General features: G+C 38.7%; 1 protein-coding gene across 8 annotated transcripts in view; it reads right to left on the bottom strand.

Annotated features, from left to right (window-relative positions):
- The window catches only part of FAT1 (FAT atypical cadherin 1), a 221,028-nt gene that overhangs the window by 8,543 nt on the left and 184,775 nt on the right, over positions 1-27,710 (bottom strand). For 7 of the 8 annotated variants that reach the window (XM_075860151.1, XM_075860153.1, XM_075860154.1 and 4 more), the window contains 8 exons: positions 26,344-27,145; positions 26,122-26,247; positions 16,888-17,045; positions 13,096-13,558; positions 11,947-12,100; positions 9,389-9,499; positions 8,134-8,765; positions 6,278-6,412 (listed from right to left, as the gene is read on the bottom strand). In XM_075860151.1, the coding sequence (XP_075716266.1) occupies positions 6,278-6,412; positions 8,134-8,765; positions 9,389-9,499; positions 11,947-12,100; positions 13,096-13,558; positions 16,888-17,045; positions 26,122-26,247; positions 26,344-27,145 (2,581 nt within the window). Of the gene's footprint in view, positions 1-4,752; positions 4,810-6,277; positions 6,413-8,133; positions 8,766-9,388; positions 9,500-11,946; positions 12,101-13,095; positions 13,559-16,887; positions 17,046-26,121; positions 26,248-26,343; positions 27,146-27,710 lie in introns of all 8 variants that reach the window. The other variant, XR_012883011.1, reaches the window with a different exon arrangement.

Here is a 27,710-nt window from a genome sequence, read left to right as displayed (position 1 = left end):
TAAAAGGTATGAGCCTCCTAATAAATTAGGCACATCTTACTACAGCTGTCTTTGAGTTAAGACTGGCGTATGAAACGCCAGTCTCAATAAATCTCCCCCTATGTCCTTGCCTCCCACCATCTCATCTTTTTAGCATGGATAACAGTGGAGGGAGAACTGATGCCAATATGCTCATAGTTTTATCATGCATGTTTCCTTTTGAAATTGTATATGAAATGTCGAAGATATCCTGTAACATAATAGAGTAATACTATTAATTCCAATATAATAAAAAGTACAAGCAACACATACATGACATAACAGAAAGTGAAGTATGAATGCATGAAATCCAACTTAAATACTGTATTCCAAACTGTTCAGGATGATGTATTATGTACAGTATGTACGTGTAAAACAATAGCACACTAAACAGGGCATGCAAACAAGATTTGTGATAATATGTGATGTCAACAAGCACAATTCTATGTCCACAGTCGAGCCATTATATTTAAATGTGTATTTGACAAGCCACATCCTTTATAGTTATATAGAAATTATGTATATATTCAGAAGCAGGTAAAAAGCCGAAAAAAAAAAGTTTTTCTTCCGGTTAATCAAAAAACGTAGCAATGGGGGGAATGCAATAAAATAAAAAAGAGGCATTACTCACCCGACAGATCCCCCAGCGTAGCTGCTATGGTCTTCCAATCCACTGTTTGTTGACATGGCTGCAGCGATGACGTGCCGTATACCCATGTGATTGCTTCAGCCAATTACCGGTCTCATCAGTCCTGTACCATTTACCCACTGAGGCCAGTGATAGGCTGCAGCAATCATGTGGGTATAAGGGCATGCCATCGCTGCAGTCATGTCAACAAACAGCAGCAGAAAGGATCGGAGCAGCTATGCGGGAACGCTGGGGGATCGGTCTAGAGAGTAATGGCTATTTATTTATTTGCATTCACTTTTCGGATTAACTTGGAAAAACACTACAGCAGAGATAACGTTTATCCATAACACTTTTTGTACAAATTTATGAAATTATTAGTCTTGACATATCATGTATGCACAGCTGAACAAACTGTACCTATTGTGGCACTACAAGTCAAAGTCTTCTTCTGACAGGCAATGTCGATGATAGTGGAGAACAACATATAGTCTAAGGAAACCAATATAACCAGTGGTGTAGTTATGGGGGCAAGGAGGCTCTGGTAAGAACCAGACCTGGTGCCTAAGGGGGGTCAAAACGCTAGTCTGCCATATAAGAAGAAGCATTATATATATAGAATGTGATCGTCACAAAAAGAAAGAAGGGTCTTATACAGATTTTGCAACAGATTTTACATTTCTTTGTATAATTGTCCCATAGTAATATGTTTTTGGGTGGTAAAAGCGGTGTATTTTTATTTTTTTTAATCATACTGTTTATATTCATATATATATATCTATGAAACTATTTTATTAGATGGTAACAAATGCACCAATGGTTTGTTAGTAGGTTGGTTGACATTTTATGGAATTGCGTTACGAGTAAATAAATCTCGCTGCAAACAGAAGTGTCAACAAAAAACTACATTTCCTCATGTTTTCGGTTAGCCCCTGTTAGTGGATGGACTGCAGGGAGTGTTCACATCCTTCTTATTTTAAATTATTGCAAATAACTGTATTATTGGTGAACACAGACCATTTGATGAGTTTGGTGAGAGGACTGAAGAATGTCGGCCACAGTACACCAGGCAATGCAGTTGTAGGCTTCAGTTAGAGTTTGCATTTGTAGGTGTTCATGATGGTATGTCAGGGGCTCACAGATGACTTCACAGGAGTTTCTAATGAATGTCAATACATCCATTTCTGTGGCGGGGGATAACATGTACTACAGTAATAACACTTCATGAAGAGGTGACGGTTCCATCCAATTATAAAAGTTGTCAGGGGAAAATTTTTATTAGATATGATAAGACATGTGGGAGTGAAGGGCTGGGTGATATGTTACATATACATGGGTATATTATGCATTATGGGGCCATGCATATGAATGCAGATGGAATAATGTAATGTATGAATAATGTGCTTACATAGGGGTCAACGATTTGAACATTGTCTATAAAGGATCCTAAAAGGATATAAATGAAGAAAACAAAGGCATAGAAAATTATATATATATATATATATATATATATATATATATATATATATATATATATATATATATATAGTAGCTGGTGTGCCTTAAAAAAAAAGGACATGTTTCCATCATAAACAACCAGGGCAGGGCGACATGGATTAAAGGGGAAGGAACAAATGGTATGTTACAGTAGTTTACCGCTGTTGATCCATCGAAGAAAAAAAAAGCATGAGCTAATTTGGCCTAAAAATATCATCCCACTAAATGTGATCCCAGCTCTTTTATGTTACATAAATGTGTTAAAACCTTCATATTAAATGTAAAAATAAATCCCCTTAACACAGGTAGAGCGTGTGTGCTATATACAGGGTCAGCACAGTAACATTGCTGAAGAATACAGTAATGTACCACCAGAACTATACTTTAGTGACAGGGTTGCTAAAGTTGCACCCATTAATTTGGGACTCTTCGTTTAGCCACATAATGACATTGATACAGATTTAGGTTGTTTAAAAACAGTATCAAAGCACTGGGGACATCACATCCAAATCTTCCCTAAAAAAGCAAATGCCAATCATTTAACAAAAATGTCACACCGCAACATAGAGTATGTTGAGATGTCGGTGTTTAGATCACAATGTTGGTGTAAGTTTTAAATCCAATATTAACTTGTCTAAAAGAGAACGGAGAATGTATACATTTGATATATAGAAATAGATATGGAAATACAGATGTAGCATGCGGTCATATATACACAGTGGATGGCACATGAAGAGTGGCATGGCTGCAGTGTTGTGCTATATATCACTGTCTACTTTGGCTGTTGTTTTGTATGGAGCCGGCTGATGTGTCTTACCAAAAAAAAAAATTGTGGGATTCTCCTTGCTTAGGAAAAAAAAGGAGACAAAAAAAAGGACACTAACCTGGCATCAAGGTAAGGACAATGGCACCTGAAACAGGCACTAGTGCTCCAACAATGAAAGTTATGTATAAAGAGGTGTATATAAAACCCGCTGTTGTTGCCCATAGTAACCAAATAGACTAAATGTAGTATTTAAGAGCAGATACTGTAGACAATCCCACTAATCTTCCCCGCACTCGCTTTCATATGTGATCTGCAGTGTGAGATGACCCATTGAGAGTTGTAACTATAGGTAGCCAGACATGTCAAGATTCCCTGCTTATCAGATTCATTTACATCTATAAGTAGTCAGTCTGATAACATTAAGACATGGACTGTTGGGATTCCTGCAGGGCAGGTGTTTAATAAATACAGTATTTGAATGGATCATCTGAATCATTGGATCATCATCACAGATGCAAGTATTATAGCTCTGACCACTAAATTATGATCAAATCAGTGAACTAAGGCCCACATTTATTATGCCGTTTATACATAGCAACAAATTAAAGTTACTTTTTCTTTTCTAACTTTAGAAAGTTATGAGAAAAGTGGAAAAAAATTTCCAAGGACTTTGCCACATTTTTTAAGGAAAATAGATACAAATTTGGCGCAAATCTATGCCTGCTCATTTAATGCAAATGACTCCAACTATCTCCTTTACTAAGACTGGCGTAAGATATTAAAGTGTTAAGGCCCTTTTACATGAGCCAATTATCGGGCAAACAAGCTTTCATATGAACGCTTGTACCTGATCATTGCCCTGTATGAACAGGTCAACAACCAGCCGATGAACGTGCAAACATTCTTTCGTAAGCTGATCATATGGTTTATGCAGCATTAAATATTATCGTTGTCGGCAGCATATCCCTCTGTGTATACAGGGAGATATGCTGCCAACATTATGGAAATGTACGAAAATATTGGTTATGCTCGTCCCCATACATAACCAAGCATTGCTCCTTTAAAGGAGCAAACAAGCTCCGATCAACGAGCTATCTCGTTGATCGGCACTGGTTTTCACCACCCATATTGGTCCGTGTAATAGGACCCTAAGTAAATGTTTGTCTATGTTTACATCTTTGCATACTTGATTTTTTAACACTTTCTAATGGAAAATTTGGAATTGTTACCCATAGCAACCAATCAAAGATCAGCTTTCATTTCTTAAATTGTACTAGAAAAATTAAAGCTGCGCTGTGATCGATTGCTTTGGGCAACAAGATAAGATTTATCTGAGACAGATTTAATATGTCTTATTATCTCACAATTTACCAATATTTATACTTGCAAAGTAACGTGAGTTCCGTATACAATCACAAAACACAGCACCAACAATCACAATACTGCACATAGACATGGAATGTAAAAAGTAAAGATAAATACGTATATGGAGGTATAATAAACCTAATAAAGAAAAGCAAGAAAGGAAGCAGCATTGCACTCAAAGATTTTATAGTAATCTGACAAATTACTCTCTCATATATCTGGGACAAGATTGTTGTATGTCATAGTGATATATAATACTAAAGTCTCTCTGTAAATTCACATTAAGCATGAGTAAATGATGTAAAAATCTATAACGCTTAGGGACATAGAATAAATCTGGAATTGAGTGATAACTAAAATCTGTATGAGGTAGAGAGCACTGATTGTTTCCATACATCTCATGGCTCCTGATCAATGTGTGTTATATGTTTTCTGCATTTTTAACCGCTTCCTTTATTACAAATTCCATCAAACTTACAATGAGCCCCTTGTCAAACTCTGCTCTCGCTCAGGGGTGATTTGATCCATATAGGTACTGTGTGGCGCAGCATGAGAGAGAAAGGAGACATCTTTACGAGAGACCCACAGGAAAACACAACTTCCGCCTTAAATCTCCCTGCAGTTTGTTGACCAACTACAGAAGAGACGCTATAAATGTGTCATTTTTCATAGTTCAGCCGGAGATTACAGAAGCAGAACAAGCATTAGTACATGATTAACAGACGAGTCCTTATAAATGGAAATAAGGAATGAGGTTGCATCTGTTGTAGTGAGCCAGCGTTTAACCTTAACAAGAAGGTTTAATTAACCACTAATCAAGATGAGTTGCTCTTACACTCGAGGGCCTGGGTATAAGCACTTTATAGAACGGAACTGCAAATCAGCATTCTGTGGCTTCTCATGGAGCTCTCTGAAGGAAGAGTGTGTTTTTCTTAGCGTAATGTCTAAAAGGTTCTTAAAATAAACATTAACATATATACAAAATTTATAAAACGAGCTTCCTAGGAAAGTTACTTCCTTTAGACGTATTAAATAAGGTTTTGAAGATCTTTGCTGAATAAAAAGCAGTTAAAGCAGAAAGAGTATATTGCTATATATAATATACTGTTCCAGTGTCGGAATACACAGACCATGAGTCAGGTATTTTTCTGTGTCCTTGGACGATCTGTTTCCATCTTGTCCCTCTTGACCTCTCATACATTTTTAACTGTGCTTTTGGCACTATTGTTATTTGATAATATATATATAATACAGATATAATTTATTTATCTGTTGGGTGCTTTAGCCTTCCTTTGGGTACATATGTAGGTTTGGCCACGAGTCAGGTAAAGGCATAGAATGAGTCATTGTTATATTTCTATTTGTAAAGGGATTTTCCTTGACTTAAACATTGTTGGCCTATCCTTAAGATAGGCTATCAATGCTTGACCAGTAGGGTCTGACCTCTAGACCCTTGTCGATCATCAGAATGAAGCTTTAATGAGTGCTGTGGCTGCTTCATTCTTTATACAGGCACAGTGGCTTGTCAATACTGGCGGCTGTGCCTGGTACTGCAGCACATCCCAACTCAAATGAATGCAACTGAGCTGCAGTACCAGGCACAGCCACACTCATATATACAGCACTGTGCCTGTGCAAATAATTAAGGGATCGAGCATACTCATGATCGGCGTGGTACCAGTGGACCACCTACCGTATTCATCATTGTTTAAGTTCCGTCTAACCCCTTTCAGTGTTAGATTTCTCTATGATGGAGCCACTTAGTTTCTCCAAATCCTGTATTAGTTTTTTATCTTATACTTGATGAAGCCCTTGAAAATATAATTTTAGATTATGTTTCTCAAGTGGGACTCATTTAGTTTTACAAGAAGAGAAGGACTTTATTTTTTTTTGGCTTTCACATACAGTATATTATAGGATCTACAAATTCTAGCTGAGTAAAGAAAGTATTATATTTCCAATGTCATATGCTTAAGTCTGCAAGAATAAAATCTCATACATACCATTATCATCACAGGATTCTGATTGGAAGGAACTAAGAGACTGAATCTCAGACATGCTCTCTCGAGGATTGTAGAGATGACAAGGCTTTTCATCCAGAGATTTCTTTGAAAGACACGGGTCAAGATCAACTTTAGCTGAAAGCGCAAAAGAAGAGACAATGTCACAATGTTAAGGACACTCAATTAATAAGATCTATCTTTGATCATTTCCCAAAGGGCTGTCTGTGGATGTTCAGTTCAAGCAAAGCAGAAATAAAATATGTTTCAAAGTAACAATCACAGAATCACTTTCAAATGAAATAATAATTGAAATGACACAACACAGAGAACAAATCTCCAAGGCAGAAAAAAAGCAATTTGGTTCAATGGTTTGTTCAGATTACAAGTGCACAACAGCTTGTATTGTTCTTCGGGGGATTATTGCCTACTTTTAAATGGGGCAGAATACATGGATATCATAAAATTGTACATATTGTGTCTCTGAAAACTGAGATTAGAGAACTGAGATTCCAAATTGTAAAGAATCCCACTTGAAAAACATCCAAATATATACTCAAATGTATTATATATAATTAAGTGTACATTTTAGTCAAAGACAAAAAGCTTATGAATATAAAGTATATAAAGCCACAGTTCTCATAGTAAAGTGCTTAACAGTCCAATAAATTAGAGATGAGTACATATTATAGTAGAGTAGAAACAATCACTTGCCTGCGAAATATTACAGCCAAGACTAATGCTTCAGGACCTAATTAAACTTGGTATTAAAAAAGCTTTGTTAAACCGGGGCATATTTGAACATTTTAAGATGCCACACTACAGAGAAGACATATCTGTAGGAAAGAATATGGTCCTGTAGAGGCACTACTTCACCTACTGAGCAAAAGTTAAGCACCAGCTTATGTCCTATGTGTGAACCCTCTAAGATCTTTGGAAGTTGACTTATGAAGGGGAGGCAACAAAGGCCAATAATACCTATGAACATACTGTAGGTTGTGCCCTGTATTGTTTCTCCAGTTGCCCCAGAAGGAAGGTAAGGAAAGCTTACAACAACTCGTGCCCAACAGGTCTTCTATTTGGAGACACCATCTTCCCTAAATTTCTTCTTTTTTTTTTACTTTGCAAGTATCTTTACAACCTTCATTGGCCTTCTTTACTATTTTATTCTCATTATTTTGCGGTTATTCCTCTTTCAAGGGACACTTTCACATGAATTTCACTGAGTAGGCGGGTAGGGAGGACATTATACCCACAATTTCTACTCCAGAAAACACTGAGATATGTCCTAATGAAATGTCATCTTTAAATTTAGCATTTTTCACAATATATTTAAGAGTTATACACTTTGTAATTTAGTTTAAAGTGGTATCCCCATTTCAACATTTATGGCATATCCACAGGATTTGATTCCAGCCAGCGACTTTCCCTGTAGAAGAGAGTGGAGAGGATGCCACAATTGCTTGCAAAATTCTACATCTACAATTCTAATCTCTGGGACTTATGGAAATAGCCAAGCTGACTCCCATAGGGTCCAATGGCGACGGCTCCGCCATTCACTTCTATGGAAAAAGTGGTTGGCATGAGTCAGGGATTGGGGATCATGAAACCCCCATTCTCCCAATAATTGGGGTTCCCAAAGGTGTGATCAACACCTGACATGTATGTATAGATTATCCTGTGGAAGATGGAAATACCCCTTCAACTATTATTTTTAAGTGTTGTTTGGAGTCAGTCCCTTATTTGACTGCAACCCTTAATATTATAAAACACCAAAAGATTTGGATCTATAGCATTTTAGTATAGGGGGTCGAGTGGCATTCTGGCAGAACGTATGCAATAAAATGATATATGCTCACCATCATAGTCAAAATCCCAGCTTGGTTTTTGTATGGAGTCACTGTCGGATGGAGAATTGGAAGGAGGTGGAGGAGGCAGATTTGGAGCAACGCTGCACACAGCTACTGCCTTTCTATGTCCATGCACTGAATCTGGATTGAAAGTGCTGAACTCTGGATGCTCTGGAATGGTAGATCCCTCAAAAGAGTTTCGGTCCAGGTTATTTCTAGAGTCACTCGGAATGCTTGGAGTGTAGGATATGGGTCTGACCGGCACCTGTGGTGGAATATCTGAGTAGATATTTTTGTTCACTTTAGGATCTAAAAATGGTCTCTGTAAAAATGCTGAAGTGGTCCCACAGTGTTTGTCTTCAGGTTCCTGCTGCCTTTTCTTCTTTTTACTGGCTACTACTCGACAGACAACAAAGATCACAACAAGACAGAAAATCCCTGCTATGAACACAATAATCCCAATGACTTCAGCCAGTCCAATATTCCAGGAGGTTGAGACATATTTATTCATGGCAATATCTGCACAGTGTGTTCCACCATATCCATGATTGCAGGTACAGTTATAAGAGCCATAGGTATTTTCACAAAGGGCATTATTAGAACACGGGCTATCTTGGCATTCATCTATATCGATTAGGCACCTACAATTATAAAAAAAAAAAAATTAGTAGAGGTAAGTAACAGTTATTGGTTACAAATGATGTACATAAGGTTTACATATCAGAAGCGCTTATTATAGACTTACATATTGGCAACCGACAATATACATACAGTATATACATATGGAATGAGCTTTCTGCAGACAATTATTGCTGAATGGTTTAAGTCCAAGTTATGCAGACTAGTTTATAAAGCTCCATGTTAGAGCTGTAGAAGGAGTATAAGGAGTAAATGAATAGCATTATAGTTTGGAGGCTATGGTCATATATTACTAACAATACAATACGGGACTTTTTTCTTACTTCTAGGTATCCGGTGGTAAATGCTTATGCTAGAAAGTACATTAGATGTCAAAATAAAATAGTAGGATTTTTAAGAGGTCAAATCGTTAAGTGACTATCCGAGAGGATAATCTAGCAAATATAGTAAAGGCCCCATTTGACAACATAACCAAGTAATATTTAAATGAATTCTAACATAATCTTGCAGTGATACATTGAACTAAATATATAAAAACAACAATATGCAAAAAAAATACAAACTATTTTACAACCATTGCTCTCCTAAAAAGCCTGACACCATAAACAGCATTTAGTTTCCATACCTTTCTCCATAGAAACCAGCTTCACATTCACATACAGGACCATCTAAACTGTCTATGCATTTACCACTATTCTTACAAGGATTGTCTTTGCAGTATGGACCCAACTGACATCTGCAATACACAGAAACAATACTGTTAAAATAAACCAGCAACAATCATGTATTAATTTCAATTGTTACCCATTCTGTTCTAGTTTAAAACTCAAACCCAGAGACAGTTATACTGAGTAATCTGCTTTATGCTTTATATAGAAACATAGTTCTGGTGTCCTACACTTATCTTAGTCAGATGATCTATACAAAGGTTTGATGCAAAAGTTGAATAAAACGAAAAAAAAGTAAAATAGATAAACATAGTCCTGTTATATTGTGCAGAGCATTTCAGATTCTGATGTCCTCTCACTTCATCTGTGCTACAGTAGTGTTGTTTCTTATCGGAGGTGCCAACTTCTCACTCGAAAGACAACATAACAATCCAAGAAAGGCCCAATTCACATCACTTTTTTTTTTTGTTTTTTTTTTTTTATCATATCTCTTCTTATTAAGTTTTTTTTTAATTTAAATGATGTTTAACAGGTGCAATGGCATTACACGTTTTGTTTAAGTTAAGCTCGTAGGGTAAGCTCGCAATCTACACACTAAACTTATCCATAGGGCTCCATTGTCAGAAGAACGGCTTCTGTCTTTTCGGTATACATCAGTATACTCCAAAAAAAGGTATGGAATAGCGTAGTAGACTACACTATTCAATCCTGCATATTCCTGTAAAAAAAAATGTATAAGTTATACCTATACATTTTTTTTAACATGGTTACCTATGGGTGACGGATGCCACTGCATGGCATTCGTCACAGGCATCTGTTAAACGGATAAGTCATCAGCTTTTCAATAGCTTTACATGAGTGACGGATGCAGAAACAGATGGCAACCAGTGGCTTCTGTCAGACATAGTCTATTATGGAATCCGTTTACCAAATACGTCCTAAAAGGTGTAATGAGAGTTCATGACGTATCGTTTAATGGATACCATAATAGTCTATGGGTGATGGATACCACTGTCAGGCACCGTTCACATCCTTTTTTTAACATATACGATGGGAGCTTTTCTCTTCATATACAGTCCTGGCCAAAAGTCTTGAGACTGACACAAATTTTGATTTTCACAAAGTTTGCTGCTTCAGTGTTTTTAGAGCTTTTAGTCAGATGTTTCTATGGTATACTGAAGTACAATTATAAGCATTTCATAAGTTTTTAAACTTTTGTTGACAAATACATCAAGTTTAGGCAAAGACTCAATATTTACAGTGTTGACCCTTCTTTTTCAAGACTTCTGCAATTTGCCCTGGCATGCTGGATATCAGCTTCTGGGCCAAATCCTGACTGATGAAAACCCATACTTGCCTAATCAAAGTTTATCACGATTTCCATGTTTTTGTTTGTCTACCCGCTTTTGAGGATCCACCACAGGTTCTCAATGGGATTGAGAGGGATTGGGGAGTATCCTTGTTATGGACCCAAAATCTCAATGTTTTGCTCACTGTGCCACTTAGTTGTCACTTTTGCCTTGTGACATGCTGCTCCATCATGCTGGTTAGCCTCCAATAGCCTTTGTCTCAGTCTGCATGGAGATGCAATGACACCTGCTTGCTGCCATTTCTGAGAAAGCTCCGCACTGGTGTTGAACCGATCCCGTAGCTGAATCCTTTTTAGGAGACGTTCCTGGCACTTGTTGGACTTTCTTGGGCGCTCTGAAGCCTTCTTCTCTCCTTGAAGCTCTTGATCCGATAAATAGTTGATTTAGGGGCAATCTTACAAGCAACGATATCCTTGCCTGTAAAGCCCTTTTGATGCAAACCAATGATGACTGCACGTGTTTCCTTGGAGGTAACCATGGTTAACAGAAGAAGACAATGTTTTTAAGTATCATCCTCCTTTTAAAGCAGCCAGTCTGCTATCATAATTCAATAAGCATGACCGAGTGATATCAGCTGCCTTGTCCTCATTAACCCTTTCTCCTAAACTAACGAGTAGCTCACTGAAATAATGTTTGCAGGTCATTTTGTGGCAGGGTTGAAATCCAGTGTAAATGTTTTTGTTATGATTAAGTTAATTTTTAAGGCAAGGAATGACTTTGCAATTAATTGCAATTCATCTGTTCACTCTTCATAACAATCTAGAGTTAATGCAAATTGCCTCTATAAAAACTGAAGCAGCAAACTTTGTGAAAACCCAAATTTGTATCAGTCTCAAAACTTTTGGCCATGAGTGTACATCAAACTTAGGCCAAAAAAAGTTATGTGAACACAACCCTATATTGGCACGACAATTTTTTTTATTTTTTAGTATTTTGAGGGTGCTCATTACATGTGCTCATTGTTTTAGGCTTTTTTTTTATCATGCCTATTATGCGGTTGTCTATGCTGAGTTATAGTCATTATACCTTGTCCATTTTAGCATGTCTACACAATTGTTGCTGTAATTTGATCATCTACTTCTACGTTCCTATCAAGAAATTCTTGTGCCATAACATAGAAGTTCACAGTGAAAATTACAACTTACCTCTCGCCACTGTACTCCCCTCTGCATTTGCAGAAAAAATCATCCTTCACCACAATACACGTCCCACCATACAGGCATGGGTTAGTGGCACAAGCATTGATGGCCACCTCACAGTGTGTGCCCATGAAAATTGATGTACATTTACAGTAGTAACCTGAGAACAAACACAAGAAAATTAATGACTAAAGTCCACCTAATGGGACTGGCACCTCTTTGACAGAAAATAAATGCTTTTAGAAAACCCCTTTTGAAATTGTGTGTCCCCTGGAGATAAGCTGATCATAAGAGGTTCAACTTCTGGGAGCCCCCATAATTAGCTGATACGGGAATGCCTGGGTATGTTTTCCAGTGGGGGAGGGGGGCGGTAGGGAAGCCTTCAAATCAATGGGCATTTCTCCAGAGAAGAGGGTCATGCCATTTCAGCTAAACTTGATTTAATAAGGCCAACAGATTGATGAATGCCTTCTGTCCATGTGATATGAAAATCCAACGCTGAATTACCTGGAACACAATATCAATATATCCTAATAAGGTATTAATACTGGTTGGGATTTGCAAACAATCATAAGTCATATGCTGCCCTTTACAGAAATGAATGTCTCCTTCCTAACAGAAAATGCTGATTCCGGTGAAAACCGAACAGCAGCTGAACTGAAAAAAGACTCTTTATTATGCCATAGAGATGACATATATTTAACATTGGTCAATATTTTATAAAACCTATTTTTTTATGACATTCCTAATGCCCACAATGATTTACTTAGAATGAGGATGTGGACTTATAAATGCAGATTTCTAATGTATAACGCTGATCTTTTTCTATGTACTCTATTCATTTTACCTTCCTTTAAATAAGATCAGTATTGGAACATCTTGCATTGTAGTTCTATTAATATTTTAACAATAGCGCTATTAAAATGAAGGATCGGATCTTTTATGTCTTATAGTATGTGAGGCTCTAGATAAAAACAGAAGATAGATTTTCTAATCTAGACTTTACTGCACTAAAGGGAACATCTTGTACGATTAGTAATCAGCAGTTTTGGAATATACAGCCTCTTATAAACAATCTTAAAAATCATCAACTAATATACACAGTTCAGAAATATATCTTTGACTATTAGAAAAATAATTCCCAGAATGACTCACCGCCATTGGGCATGGGGGAGCAGACCCCACCATTGTTGCAGGGATTGCCAGAGCAGGCATCAGCAGAGGTCAGCGAACATCCTAGAGAAATATCCACAGATTCTTCTATATGTACCAAGCCCTTTAACTTAGAATGAAGAGGTAGCTCCTGTCCATTGAGAATAACAGAGTCCATACAACCTCTAAAACCAGTGGTAACGGGCAAGTTTCTTCCATGTTTAGAACCTTGCTGATGTATGTGGCCTCCGAAATACACATAGTTGTCAAGGTTGAGTGTTCGCAGGGACCCTGGTGCGGTACCTGATGCAGTATGGACACGATCCAAGACCAATCTGGCGTAGTTACCGTCAACCTCTAATGACACTGTGTGCCACTGGCCATCATTAACATGGATGCTCTGAACAGACACTATTCCAGGACCGCTCCCACAATCAAATTTATACTGCAGCTTTCCACCATGAATCTAAAAGATAGTAAGAGTTCCAATTAACTTATCAAACTAAACATTATATTTAACCTTCATGACTGTATACAAGTTCAGCGGTTATTTATTACAATGGAAATGGCATTATAAGGAACATTCTAAGTATTTGCTTATTTTCAAGCTGTTTCATGTACATGCTCCATTGCTAAATTTTGTGCTCACTGCCCATGACGGGTCAACATCACAACAGTTGCGCAAGTAAGGAGTAAAGACATAGATCAATAGTATGTAAAAGCGGTATATATAGTATTAGTAAGAGCTATAATTTGTTAATTGTGTTTTATTTATTTGCAGCTATTGCCATTTCAGTAGCAAAGTACTGAAAATCTAATTCAAAGGTGACAACCAATACGGCTGCACTTCCTGTTATCACTTTTGGAAAATAGCTGCCATATCTGCTCTATAATTATATGGTCAATTTAACATTTTGGGTGGAAATACAGTAACATTGTCTACTTCAGAGGTGTAGAGAGTTTTGGTGCCTGACAGGGTCCAATAAAGGGGTTGTCCATAATCAGCAGATTAATGTTATTTTTTTTGTCAAATTAAAAGTTGTACAATTTTCCAATATATTTTCTGTATTAATTCCTCATGGTTTTTAAGATCCCTGCTTGTTGTTATTCAGTAGGAACATTCATTATTTACTTCCAGTGGATAATATTCTGTCCATGGTCATGTGATGGACACACAGGAGGTGGGATCGTTAGAAGACACATCTCTGATACACATACTGTAACGAGCCGTGCACCTGTGTGTCCATCACATGACAATGGACAGAGTTTTATACACTGGAAGTAAACAATGAATGTTCCTACTGAATAACAAAAAGCAGAGTTCTTGAGGACCGTGAGGAATTAATACAGAAAGTATATTGGAAAATTGCATAACTTTTAATTATATAAAAAAAGAACATTCATTTTCTGAAACCAGACAAACTCTTTAATGGTCACATCAGTATACACCAGTGCTATAAATGGCAGATGGACTATGGGGACCCAGTTCCAAATTCACCAGGACCTTCAAGTCAGCCTCGGTTTACTGCCACATATAGTATTGAATACTAATGTCTAGTAAATGGCAACAAAATTCAGAAGAACGTCAGTCAGGTCATATTTCATAAAAGAGCATCAGTGAGAGTGATGCTGGTGTCATGTGAGGGGCAAGTCCCATACTGAAGGCCTCTTGTGTGCGCCAAGAACTGGTCAAACTTGTCAGAAAGGATCACAAAGATGGGATTTGGCTGTGAATGTGCTTGATGAGCCTGAATTTGCATCTGCAGAGGAAATTCATGTCGTCACATTTTTTGTAAATAAAGCTAATCATTGTTGAATGTTGTAGTGGCACAAACTAATAATGCTTTATTAACCGGTTATGTCTCCAGCAGTACTGCAATCTGGTAACGATAAAAGTTCCTCTGCACAATAATGGAAATGCAAATTTACGGGGAAAAAAGTTTAAATGTTTTATAGAAAAAGGAACATGACAAGTGAGCAAATAACAAAATGCAATTCATTCTCATATGAATACTTCAGCAATCATAGCCACAGAGATGAAGTACAATGAGTAGGCATGTCACATTTTATCCTGCACAGCCAGCTTCAAAATTACAGTGTCTATATTTTGACAGCCGGATTGATTTGGCGTTTCCTTCTGCAATCACGTATGTTACAAATCCCCTTAGGCTAAACTTGAAATTTCATTTTAAATAAAGAAAAAGTATTCAGAGCTTCTTCACTGATTAACAAGATAATCCAATTTATAAAAGTGGCATCGCTTAAATAACATGGGCGCAGGTTCATAGTAAATGTCACCAAGGTGGCAATCAAATTCTTAATCGGTCATTGACACTCTCTGCAAAACATCCTACTTTGTTAACATCTTCGAGGTGGTAAAGCTAAGAACCGACATCAATAAGATATATATGTACATATGCCCTATTCTAAATAGGCATTAAAGGCTGGTCCATGACGTACATGAACATACATGTCATTTAAAAGACGTCTGCGAATGCAGTATTAAAGTCAGTGTTCTTTCTAAAATCATTGCTCCCATCCGGTAAGCTGCCGTATGAGGCACATCAGACTATATTTTCTATGAACCTCCAGTGCTCCTCCTTTTTGGAAACTCTTATGATGCATTCACAAATTACACAGGGTGCTCATGTGGAAAAGTGAGACGACTCTCCCAGGAACAGAACACTTACAACTCTCATTATCCATGAATGTATAGATGTACGGACGTGTCCAGTGATGTTACTCTCGGTCACTGATCCTATACACTGACGAATTGCCTATTTGTTAATAGTATTGTTAAGTTACACAATACAGTTTGAGTTACTGTGTTACAGCCCAGAGCTGCTTTCACAATTCTGCTGGTTGTTATTGGAAACAGTCGACAAGCTTGTTGTCATAGCAGTTGGACAGTTTTCCTACATCATACTACAATACAGTGTCTGGTGAAAAATATGTGTGGTTTGAAGTTGGCTCAAGGGTGGACAAACCTTATGTGCACCTTTTCAGCTACACCGGGGGTCCAGTAAATATGATGGCCCATTGAACCCTTAATAGTAGCTTCCTACTGTCTATTAGACTACTTGTAGGGGACTGAGAGAATACATTTCACGGCTCACAATTACTAGTGGATTGTCAGAGAGACATAAGGTGGTTGCTCTATGAGCTACCGGAGAACAAGAGGCCAATATACTGTTCCTGCACAGGGATTCTTGCTGTTTGCGTCTGGACATATACTGTCAATGGTACCTAGAACATGTCTCGTTGAAAATGCAGTCCATTTTTTAGAGCAGGAGGAGCGGAGCAGATTGACATATATATATATATATATATATATATATATATATATATATATATTATTGTAGCGAAAGATTCAGTTTAACTTGTAATTCATTAATTTAAACCTCTGCTGATTCTGGGTTTAGGAGTCCAGTGGGAGGTCCTATTCAGTGATTGACAGCTACCTCTGTATTCACACTCATATAGGGAAGTCTGGTATTCCCTAAGTAGGACCGCCCACTGGACTTCTAAGTCCAGAATGAGCAGAGATTTAAATTAATAAATTACAAGTTATATTGCTGCAAAACTATATATCAATCTGCTCAGCTTCTTCTGCTCTATAACATGCTGCCCTCAGATTGGTCTGTATTTTCAACATGACAGGTTCCCTTTAAGCTGTGTTTAAAATAATATAAGAAATTCTGCATAAATGTGATCAATTCCTCAAAAGAAACAGACATTTTGTCGAACAATTTTAAATATGAACCTGAAGCTCAGAATGTTCCGTATATGACTCACCTCAAGAATACTGTAGTCCGCTTCTTTGGCGTACATGACAACTGCATGTGCAGAATAGGTTCTGAGCTTCATGGTAAGTTTCATTTCTTCCTTGTTCTCATTTTCTAACAGTCTGTATTTTATATAGCTGCTGCCAGTAAATGTGACTGATGAGCCAACTAGAAAGAAAGCAAAAATATATTTCACCTTTGAGAAATTCATTTGGTGTTTCTTTGCGTGTAACTAATACACCATAAGCATCATTCACCATTGATCCATTCCCCAAAACAGAAATCACTCAACAACAAAAATCCTATAATATTTATAATGAATAAGAGTAACCTAGATTATCGGTTTTATGATCCAGGGCATAGGCTTCTATATATCTGTATACTAGCTTAAAAGCTGTATCCAAAGGTGAAGTCAATTCCCATCCCATCACAGCACTAGAAATTACTGGAAAGTGGAAGGGAAAAAGTTCAAGCAACAATAGGTATTTAGCAATTTATGTAAGGAAGCGCATGAAGACTAGAAGATCTTGGTTTTCATGTATCAATAAATGCACGGCCAGGGCTTCACATTTTCTAAAACTTGTCATTAATTTAAGAAATCTGCCTCTAAAATTTCTCATGACTTATAATAAAGGTCTCCATTTATGTCTAACCAGCCATGTTCAGACTACGCTGTATATTTGGTACCAAGAACAGGATCTGATTCCAGCAGCACAAAGTAGGGAAACCGTTTTTGTTTTGGAAAAACTTCCCTGCTTCATGTACAAAGCTGTATTATGGCCATCTGGCGGTCTTATTTGCCATTGTAGTGCTTGTAAAAATGGCTCATAAATAAATGGTGGATGACAACGGAGACATATCTCAGCCCCCGCATGGGAGAGTTTTAATGCTCCAGCACATTGTGTGGTCCACTGAATCATGCCTTGTGTAGACAGGACCAATGGCTCCAACATAATATAACTAAAAGGACCCTTATCATCAGCGAAGTATACTGCCAGATATATCAAATGTGTAAGGGCCTGTGCACATCTGCATTCAGCTTTCCATTGTTCTGCTCTATCAGAGGCGCAGAACAACAAAAATACAGAAAGTGACGGTTCCGTTAAATGACTAAGTCAACAGGAACCCAACAGAACCCATTGATTTTAATGGGTTCTGTTGGTTTTCCATCAGGGTGTCCGTGGTTTTACCGGAAACAATGCATGCTGCACTAATGTTTCCAGTATTTTTGGCCAGATCTGCGGCGGAAGCCCTTAAAGGAACCTCCAATGCAGATGCGAGCAGGAACGAAGACTGCTAGGAAATTTGGGTAGAACTCTTTTACTGTTAAACATGGTAAGCTGGTTGCCTGTCTACATTTAGGCACACTCAAATTTGAATATTTTTGTTTTATCACATTGCCATGGACGATATTGGGGTTATACAAATAACTATACATACATACAGTGCTGTGAAAAAGCATTTGCCGATTTCTTCTCTTTTTGCTAATTTGTCACAGTGAAATGTTTCCGATCATCCAACTAATTTTAATATAAGATAAAGATAACACGAGTAAACACAAAATACAGCTATTAAAGGGGTTTCCCACAATTAACATTTATCACCTATCCACAGGATAGCTAATAAATGTATGATTGCTGAGGGCCCCACCACTGGGATCTCCACCGATCTCGTGTATCGTGCAGTGAGAAGGATTTTGAATGGAGCAGCAGAAGTGCATGTCCGCGCTGTCCATGTCTTGACAGAAGCAGCCGAGTATAGCGCTCGGCTGGTTCTAGCCTGCCTAACATTGCCAGACACGTTAGATTCAACAGGTCTGGCAGTATTCATGCTTGGGTCTGGCTTGTGAAGATGAATCCAATTGTTAATTCAATTTAGATAACTGGTTGATTTAGCAGATAAGGGGGCAATTACTTGTTCAGATAGGGCCAGGTAGGGCTGAACAGCATTTTTCCTTCAATAAATAAAATCATTACCATTTAAAAACTGCATTGTGGGGGCGGAGCCTGACCGCTGAACGTGATGGAAGCATAAGACAGTGCTCCTCACAAGCCGGCTCAGATCCAGAACGAATAAGAGGCACATTTATACTAAAAATGGTGAAGACGGGAAAGGACAAACTCAGGGACACATTGAGCACCCCGGGAGCGCAAAAACAGCAAGCTGACCTGGATAAATTCCTGCAGAAACGGGATTTGCAAACGGCGGCTGGAGTTTCCAAAATGGCGCCGTACCCTGCATCTGAGGACTCAGATGCTGACAGCATGTGCGGTGCTGCTGCAGCGATCTCAGACACAGGAGGAATAACTAAATCGTTCCTGAAGAAAACCCTACAACAAGCCATAATGCCGGTTATGAAGGAGATCACAGAATTCAGGTCAGATTTTAAGCGTATGGGGCACAGATTAGAAGTGCTTGAATCGGCATTATCAGACACAGTAAACCATGCGGACTCAGTGGGGCACAAGCTGCAAGTTCAGGAGTCGCAAATGAACAGGGCACTGACTATGATTGAGGACATGGAGAATAGAAGCCGTAGGAAAAATATCAGGCTGAAAGGCCTGGCTGAATCGTACGCAGCTGAGGCATTACCTGCAATTGCGCGGCAAATATTTGCAGTCTTGCTGGGAGAAGAGAGGGCGGAAAAGGTGGTGATCGAACGGATCCATAGGGCCCTTAGACCTAAGCCTAAGCCGACAGAAACACCAAGAGATGTCATCTGTGGTCTGCTAAGCTACGTGGATACGGCAGCTATATTAACGGCTAACAGAGAACAGCAAAGGGTTACATTTGAAGGCTCTACACTACAGCTATATCAAGATATAGCGGCATCTACACTCGCAAAGAGGCGCATCATGAGACCATTGTTGGCGAAACTCCGGGAAATTAATTTACCTTACACATGGCTTTTTCCCTTCGGGTTGGCGATCATTAAGGAGGGGAAGAGGATCTTGATCCATACTCCGAACGATCTGGAAGAAGCATGGGAAAGATTGGGTATACGCCCGATTCCGATACAGAACTGGTTACCAGCTCAGACCGACATCACGCTACCAGATCTGCCAAAGATGGAACCTTGGTCTGTGTACTCCAAACACAGAACGCCACGCGGAAAGAAGCAAAGGGCAGAAGTCATGGAGGAGGATGTACCTTGAACTGTCCAGTCTTGTTCGTGAGCTATGCTGTTTTTGTTTCAATTATTGATGTCTCTAACTGCTAATCTTAAAATTCTACTGTTTGGAATGTTTTATAGGGTACATTATTGTGACTAATAGATAATATGATAATTTGAGGTTTTTGGCTATGTGGATAGAGGCCTACATGTTTTACGGTACTAGATGGGTGAAGAGGATATGTAGACCTCTATATATGTACTATGATAAGGAGCTACCCAGAATAACAACTTGAAGCAGCTAGGCCACCTGATACGTACGATATGCAACTCCAGCTAATGGAATATAGTTAGGTATGTGGTTTAGTACGTATGTTCTGAGATAATACTACTTGGACAAAAGGGCCAAGTATGTTAATGGTCAATATATCATCTCAGAAGTAATGTGGGTAGTGACCGGCAGTTATTCACATAAGACAGACATTCTATGATAAGTGCCTGTAAGGGAAGGTTATTTCCTTCCAATGCTATTGTTATAGATAATATGTTATTTTTTACTATTTGATCTCTCCTAAAGTGAGAATAAACTATGGATCTGAGCCTGGCCTCGGCTCAGGAATTTTTCCCTCCCCTATCTCCGTATGCAACGATGCTATGGTGATAGAAGTAGGTGGGTAGTGGGATTTCTACTACACCTATTAGGTGGTGTTTTGTATATGCAGCCCAGTTGGCCATATATGAGCGGAAGTTACATAGTGCCTGGACACTTATTGCTTGTTTGTATGTCTGTTTTGTTGTATGTTTTCCTCCCCCTCTTTCCTCTTGTCCTGCTCCTACCCTGTCGATTGTTTTTATCTACCCAAATACATGCCAAACAATACCTTAGCAAAATGAATAGCTTAATACATACTCTACAAAAATGGCGACAATAAAGCTAGCGACTTACAACACAAATGGGCTGAACTCGCCTCAGAAAAGGAACCAGATAATAACGCTGTTAAAAAGGGAGCAAGTATCTGTAGCCTTTATACAGGAAACACATTTTAAGGCTGAAAAAATACCTAAATTACCTACTAACTATTTTTCTTCGTGGTTCCATAGCTGCAGTTCGGGCTCTGCAGTTCGAGGAGTCTCCATAGCGCTACATAGAGACCTACCGTTTGTACTCCTGGCGAGGCATGATGCGAAGGATGGCAGAGCTTTATTTATCAAAGGTAAATTGGGGGCACTCACATGCACCTTAGCGAATGTGTATGTTCCAAACAAATCTCAGGTTCCATGGTTACTTCACACTTTGGAAGAATTGAGAGCTTTTGCAGAAGGCCCTATTATTATTGGGGGAGATCTAAATTTAACTATTAATCCAGAGCTAGACTCTTCAACACAAAAGTCAACCATTCCACAGATTGGTAGACGGAAGCTTTTAAATAAGTTACAAGAATTTAACTTACATGACTCATGGAGAATTCTGCATACTACACAAAAAGATTATACTTTTTTTTCTCACCCTCACCGTTCCCATCAGAGACTGGATTACCTGCTTATACATGCACATTTTATATCATCACTGGAGTCGGCCAGTATTGGACAAATTACGGTCTCAGATCATGCACCAACATTTATTACGTTGAAGGTAGCTGAGCTGTCTCCTAGAGAGTGGACATGGAGGCTAAATGAAGCCCTATTGGATTTACCGGATTTGTCCAAGACATTGACCGAGTCATTACAAACATACTTTGAAATCAATACCACAGACGACGTGTCGGGCACTATAGTATGGGAAGCGCATAAGACATATATCAGGGGCATATTAATCTCACTAGGAACTAAAGTAAAGAGAGAGAGGGAGAAAGGAATATTATTGTTGCTATCGCAAATTGCAGAGACGGAAAAGATACACAAAAATACCCCAACCAAAAAGCTACAATCGGAATTGCAAATTCTTCGGAATAATTTAAAAGATTCCTTGAACAAAAAGCTGGCAGCTAATATGGTGCACTATCACCAGAAGTTATACGCGCACGGGGATAAGGGGGGAAAGTTAATGACGGCACTGATCAAAAAGAAAAAAGAAAAGGCCTTTATTCATAGGATTAAAACATCAGAAGGAAATACATACACGAATACTGAGGACATTGCAGGAGTTTTTAGTGAATACTACTCGAGTTTATACAATATCCCGGTCCCTTCCTTGAACTCAGATATCTCCAGATCTATGCAGATTGAAGATTTTTTGAGGCCATTAACATTACCTACAATCTCGGCTGCAGATGCGGAGGAACTTATGACTCCGGTTACTTTGGCGGAGGTGTCAAAAGTGTTATATTCATTTCCCTCAGGGAAGAGCCCAGGGCCAGACGGGCTAACTATCAAATATTATAAAAAATTTAAAGATATATTATTACCTCCTTTGGTCAAAGCTTATAATGAGTTGCTAAGAGGAAATAAATTAACGGCACAGTCACTTGAAGCGTATATCACGATACTGCCTAAGGAAGGAAAAGATCCCCTCTTATGTTCTAGTTATAGGCCTATATCTCTTTTAAACCTGGACCTTAAAATATGGGCTAAATTACTCTCCACGCGAGTAAGAAAGTTCCTAAATACTTTAGTGCATTTGGATCAGAAAGGTTTTGTGCCAGGGAGGGAGGGTAGACATAACTCCATTCGCCTGATGAATTGCATACAGAAAGCGCATGATTCAAAAACATCCCTGGTGCTCATAGGTACAGATGCAGAGAAGGCATTTGATAGAGTGGCATGGGACTTTATGACAGCTACGTTAGCTAAATTTGGATTCCCAGAACCATTTATCAAAGCGATCCTTACGCTATATAGCAAGCCATCGGCGAAGATACGGGTGAATGGGGTTTTGTCTCCCTCCTTCTCAATTGGGAATGGCACAAGACAGGGATGCCCCCTCTCACCGTCTTTATTCATTCTGACTCTGGAGACTCTCTTGCAGGCCTTGAGGCAGGATACACGAATTGAAGGCTTAAATATAAACTCAAAAATACACTTGGTTCACGCATTTGCTGATGATATGCTACTTACCATCACAAATCCAGAGAGCGCTATCCCAGTTATTTTAGAAACCTTTCACAGCTATGGAATGGTGTCTAATTTCAAGGTAAACTATACTAAGTCGGAAATTCTTAATGTAACCCTACCGCAGAGACAGGTGAAGGGATTGGCTTCAGCTTCTGAATTCCAATGGCCCTCGGAATCTGTGAAATACTTAGGTATGCAACTACCCGCAGATCTAAATGCACTATACAAATTAAATTATCAACCGCTCCTTCGGAAGATAAAAGAACTTCTTTCTGCCTATAATATTCCATACATATCGTGGATGGGCAGAAGGAATCTGCTACAGACCTATATCCTACCTGTGGTGCTTTACATTATGAATATGGTTCCAATTCTCTTACCAAGAACTTTCTTCAGGACAGTACAACAAATGATCTCAAAATATTTGTGGAAACAAAGAAGGCCGAGGATATCATACCGCAATCTCACAAGGAGCAAACGTCAAGGAGGAATGGGACTTCCAGATATAGAGGGTTACTACAAAGCTATACATCTACAAAGATGGTTAGATTTGGCAGCAGAGTCGGAGGAGCAGGGAGGGCTATCTAGGGACGCAGTAGGCGGATTAGATAATCCATTAGGAGTTCTTTGGGTGCCGAGCCAACAAGACATAGGAGCTATGAGAAATCCTTTAATGAAAGGCACTTTAGCGGTCTGGGCTAAGGTGGGCTTGACAGAGAAGGTGTTACCTCAACCGTCACCAATACTTCCAGTAGCGGCATTACCTAAACTTATTAAATTGGGGAGCGGATATAGCTCAGACCTATGGAAATGTTTTGCAGGAATTCAGATTAGAGACTTTATGTTAGACAATAGAGTACCTACAGCAGAGGAGATCCAGTCTATGATGCATGGTGAGGCTTTGAAGCTTAATTTTCTTCAGATCCATCACATACAAATAGCATGTACTAAATTTTTAAAAGATTACAAGACAACTAGAGAGCTCACATGGTTTGAGAAGCTTCTAGCTACTCATAGAGGGAATAAACATAAAATGTCTAAGATCTATCACCAACTTTCAGCAATGGAAGGGAGGGATTTGCCATCCTTCATAGCGTCGTGGGAAGCGGAGCTCGGACTGCGGCTGTCGGATCAGGAGAGGAATATGGTAATGGGCAACTCACATGGATTCTCTAGGTGTGTAAAACTACAGGAGAACCATTATAAATTGCTCACCAGATGGTACAAAACTCCGCAAAATCTTTATCGTATGGGTTTGGCCCCAAATGCTCTATGCTGGAGATGTAAGTCACAGGAGGGTTCTTTGTCACATATCTGGTGGACTTGCCTTCAGGTTAGACCCTTTTGGTCACAAATAGAAAGGAACATTAACTTGATATGTAATACAGATGTAGTTCTGTCGTTAGAGAACATAGCGTTGGGACTCCCTTCAAATTCTATGACTATGTCCAAAAAGTACTTACATACGCATCTGTTAGCGGCAGCAAAAATGTTAATTCCTTTGTACTGGCTACAACCTACTACTCCTTCCGTAAGTCAATGGATAGACAAAGTTAGTCAGATATGTCGCATGGAAGAACTTTCTAACAGAGTGGAAGATACTTATGAGAAGTTTGTGAAAATATGGTCTCCTTGGTTGCAACATAGAGATGATCTAATGAGAACAATTTCCTAAGTTTCTGATTTTTTATTGTGAGGTATTGCTGTAATCCTATTCACATCCTTACCCATAACTATCCCCTTGTATTACCCTTCCCCACCGTTCCATTTTGTCTTACCTCATGTTACCCAAAAATCACATGTTATGTGGTCTTAATCGAAATTACTGCAGTCGTATGGATTTATCACTAAAGATTGGTGAAAGGTGTTAATACATTGAGTAAATCGAAACACATCGTTGATGTTTCTTAGAAATTCATGTTTAAGCCATGTGTTAGATACAAGTGGATGTCACTGCTCACATTGGAAATGTACTTTTTCTTTCCTCTTTTTATTTACCTTTTCCTTTCAGCTAGCACATGTTAAATAAGTCCAACTGAATGACAATAATTCAATGTTTTTTGTATGACACAGGTAACTGTAGTGTCAGTTTTGTATTGTAATTTGTACTTTTATACTAATAAAAACAGATTTGATAAAAAAAAAAAACTGCATTGTGTGTTTACTTGGATTATCTTTGTCTTGTATTAAAAGTAGTTTGATGATCAGGACAACTTAAAGAGGCTCTGTCACCAGATTATAAGTGCCCTGTCTCCTACATAATCTGATCGGCGCTGTAATGTAGATAACACCAGTGTTTTTTTTATTTTGAAAAACGATAATGTTTGACCAAGTTATGAGCAATTTTAGATTTATGCTAATGGGTTTCTTAATGACCAACTGGGCGTGTTTTTACTTTTTACCAACTGGGTGTTGTACAGAGGAGTGTATGACGCTAAACAATCAGTGACCAATCAGTGTCATACACTCTTCATTGTTCCAGCCCATTATTACAGTATGATTGTGCAGTGAAAGAAGCTGGGCTGGAACAATGTGAAGTGTATGACACTGACCAATCAGTAACCAATCAGCGAACAATCAGTGTCATACACTTCTCATTGTTCCAGCCCAGCGTGATTGTGCAGTGAAAGAAGCTGGGCCGGAACAATGAGAAGTGTATGACACTGATTGGTCACTGATTGTTTAGCGTCATACACTTGTCTTTACAACGCTCAGTTGGTAAAAAGTAAAAACACGCCCAGTTGGTCATTAAGAAATCTATTAGCATAAATCTAAAATTGCTCATAACTTGGTCAAAAATTATAGTTTTTCAAAATAAAAACCACTGTTATCTACATTACAGCGCCGATCAGATTATGTAGGAGATAGGGCACTTGTAATCTGGTGACAGAGCCTCTTTAAGTCTAACAAATATGGAGTGGAAGTTTCACATACCACACAAAAGTTGTAATTTTTGCAACTGTTGTGCCGTATTTATCGCTCCCTTCACTTTTCTAAAAAAAAAAGCTAGATGCGTCAAATTTTTTAAGAGGCATAGGAAATGCCAGTCTTATTAAATTCCTCCCAGTCCATCAGTCTTACCATTGCATTGTTGGCCTGCAGGGCACACACAGTTGTATGTATCCTCTTTTGTATCTGGAACACATTCCATACCCTCGGGACATGGGTTTCCGTCACAAACAGTGTTTTCAATAGGACACTTTCCACCTGTTTGACAGAAAGATGAACATATTAGAGAAATATTAGATAAATCGAATTTCTGTAGAAAACGTCGACCCTCTCAGCTCTTCGTCATTTCGTTACCTTTGCACAAGCACACAGCTCTCCGCACATGTCTTGGTGTCACAAAGCTCAGCCGGGCTGTACTATGTGTTGACATGACATTCTCATCTACAGTGACCTTCTCATCACAGTATCTCAAGGGACAGTCCACATCAGCGCAAAGCTTGTGGAAGACCTCCAGGATTGTAACGCCACTGAAGTCTTCAATCTCGGCGACTGAAGCGTTTATCTTCTGAATAAGAAGTTTAGGTACAAAATGTGTGCTGCCCGGTTTATCTACAACAAGAAGGACGTCAAGGTTTGCCAGGGGATCGGATTGTTGAATGCTGACAATCTGAACGTCAATTTTTCGACCACCTAAAATGTTTTTCAGGGTTCTCTGGAAGTTGCGCCAATAATCTCCAATGAATTCCTCTGGAGAGAGGTTTGCAAAGCGGAATGTGATGCTGTGATTTAGAAGCTCTTGCGTTATCTGCTTGATATGAACGGTTATATCGGCTGTGGTTGTAAACATTCCATCCGTTACACTGACATTTAGCAGATACTGGCCCACGTCCAATCTCTTATGTGCTATCAGTTTTCCTCCAGTGCTCGAAACCGTGAAGAGATTCTCTACTTTGGAATCTAAACTATACGTGAGCGTGTCATAAACATCCTGGTCTGTTGCATGGATCTTTCCAATCACGCCACCTGCATATTCCTCCCCAAATGATGTAATATAGATTTCCAGCGGTAAAATAGCCGGAGGGTAGATACTCTCTTCAATGACTCGTACATCGATGTTTGTCACTGATGATAGTTGTGGTTTACCGTTATCTGCCGCCTAGAGGTGAAAAGAAGAATTACAGTGACCAGATTATATTTTTAGCAAGGGAAGAAATATGAACTAAACCATTTAGAGAAATATATTTACATAATTATCCTTTAAGTTGTACAGGAGTGCTGTACTGAAGAAACAAAGGCTGCTGAATCTGACACAATGGCAGTGACTTTGAGGTCATGATCGAGACTTTCACTAGGATCACCTCCTGTCGCTATCCATTAGTGATCAGTTCAAGTTAATATTGAGGACAAATTTAATTAAGGTCAGGGAAGAGGAAAATATGGTTACATCCGGGGGCTGAAAACACCCTGACCTAGTCCTGCACACACCGCTGAGGGTGCGTTACAACATATTAAAGCTAAACAGCATGGACTCAGTGTATGTAACTGAATATATGGTGGTCTTTATGTTATCAGAAAGGACGTTAACCCATTTAGTATTGGCAGATGCACTTTTTCTTAATGACACTGGAGGGCGATATCACTATGTTGGTTTATTGAAAGAATTTTATTTTTATTTCCTGCCATCAAAGCCAAGTATGGGGCTATACTTTATGCAAAACATA

Source organism: Rhinoderma darwinii, chromosome 1, assembly GCF_050947455.1.
Source record: "Rhinoderma darwinii isolate aRhiDar2 chromosome 1, aRhiDar2.hap1, whole genome shotgun sequence".
NCBI lineage: Eukaryota > Metazoa > Chordata > Amphibia > Anura > Rhinodermatidae > Rhinoderma > Rhinoderma darwinii.
The sequence above is the reverse complement of the archived record's forward strand: the minus strand, read 5'-3'. Positions and strand labels throughout refer to the sequence as shown.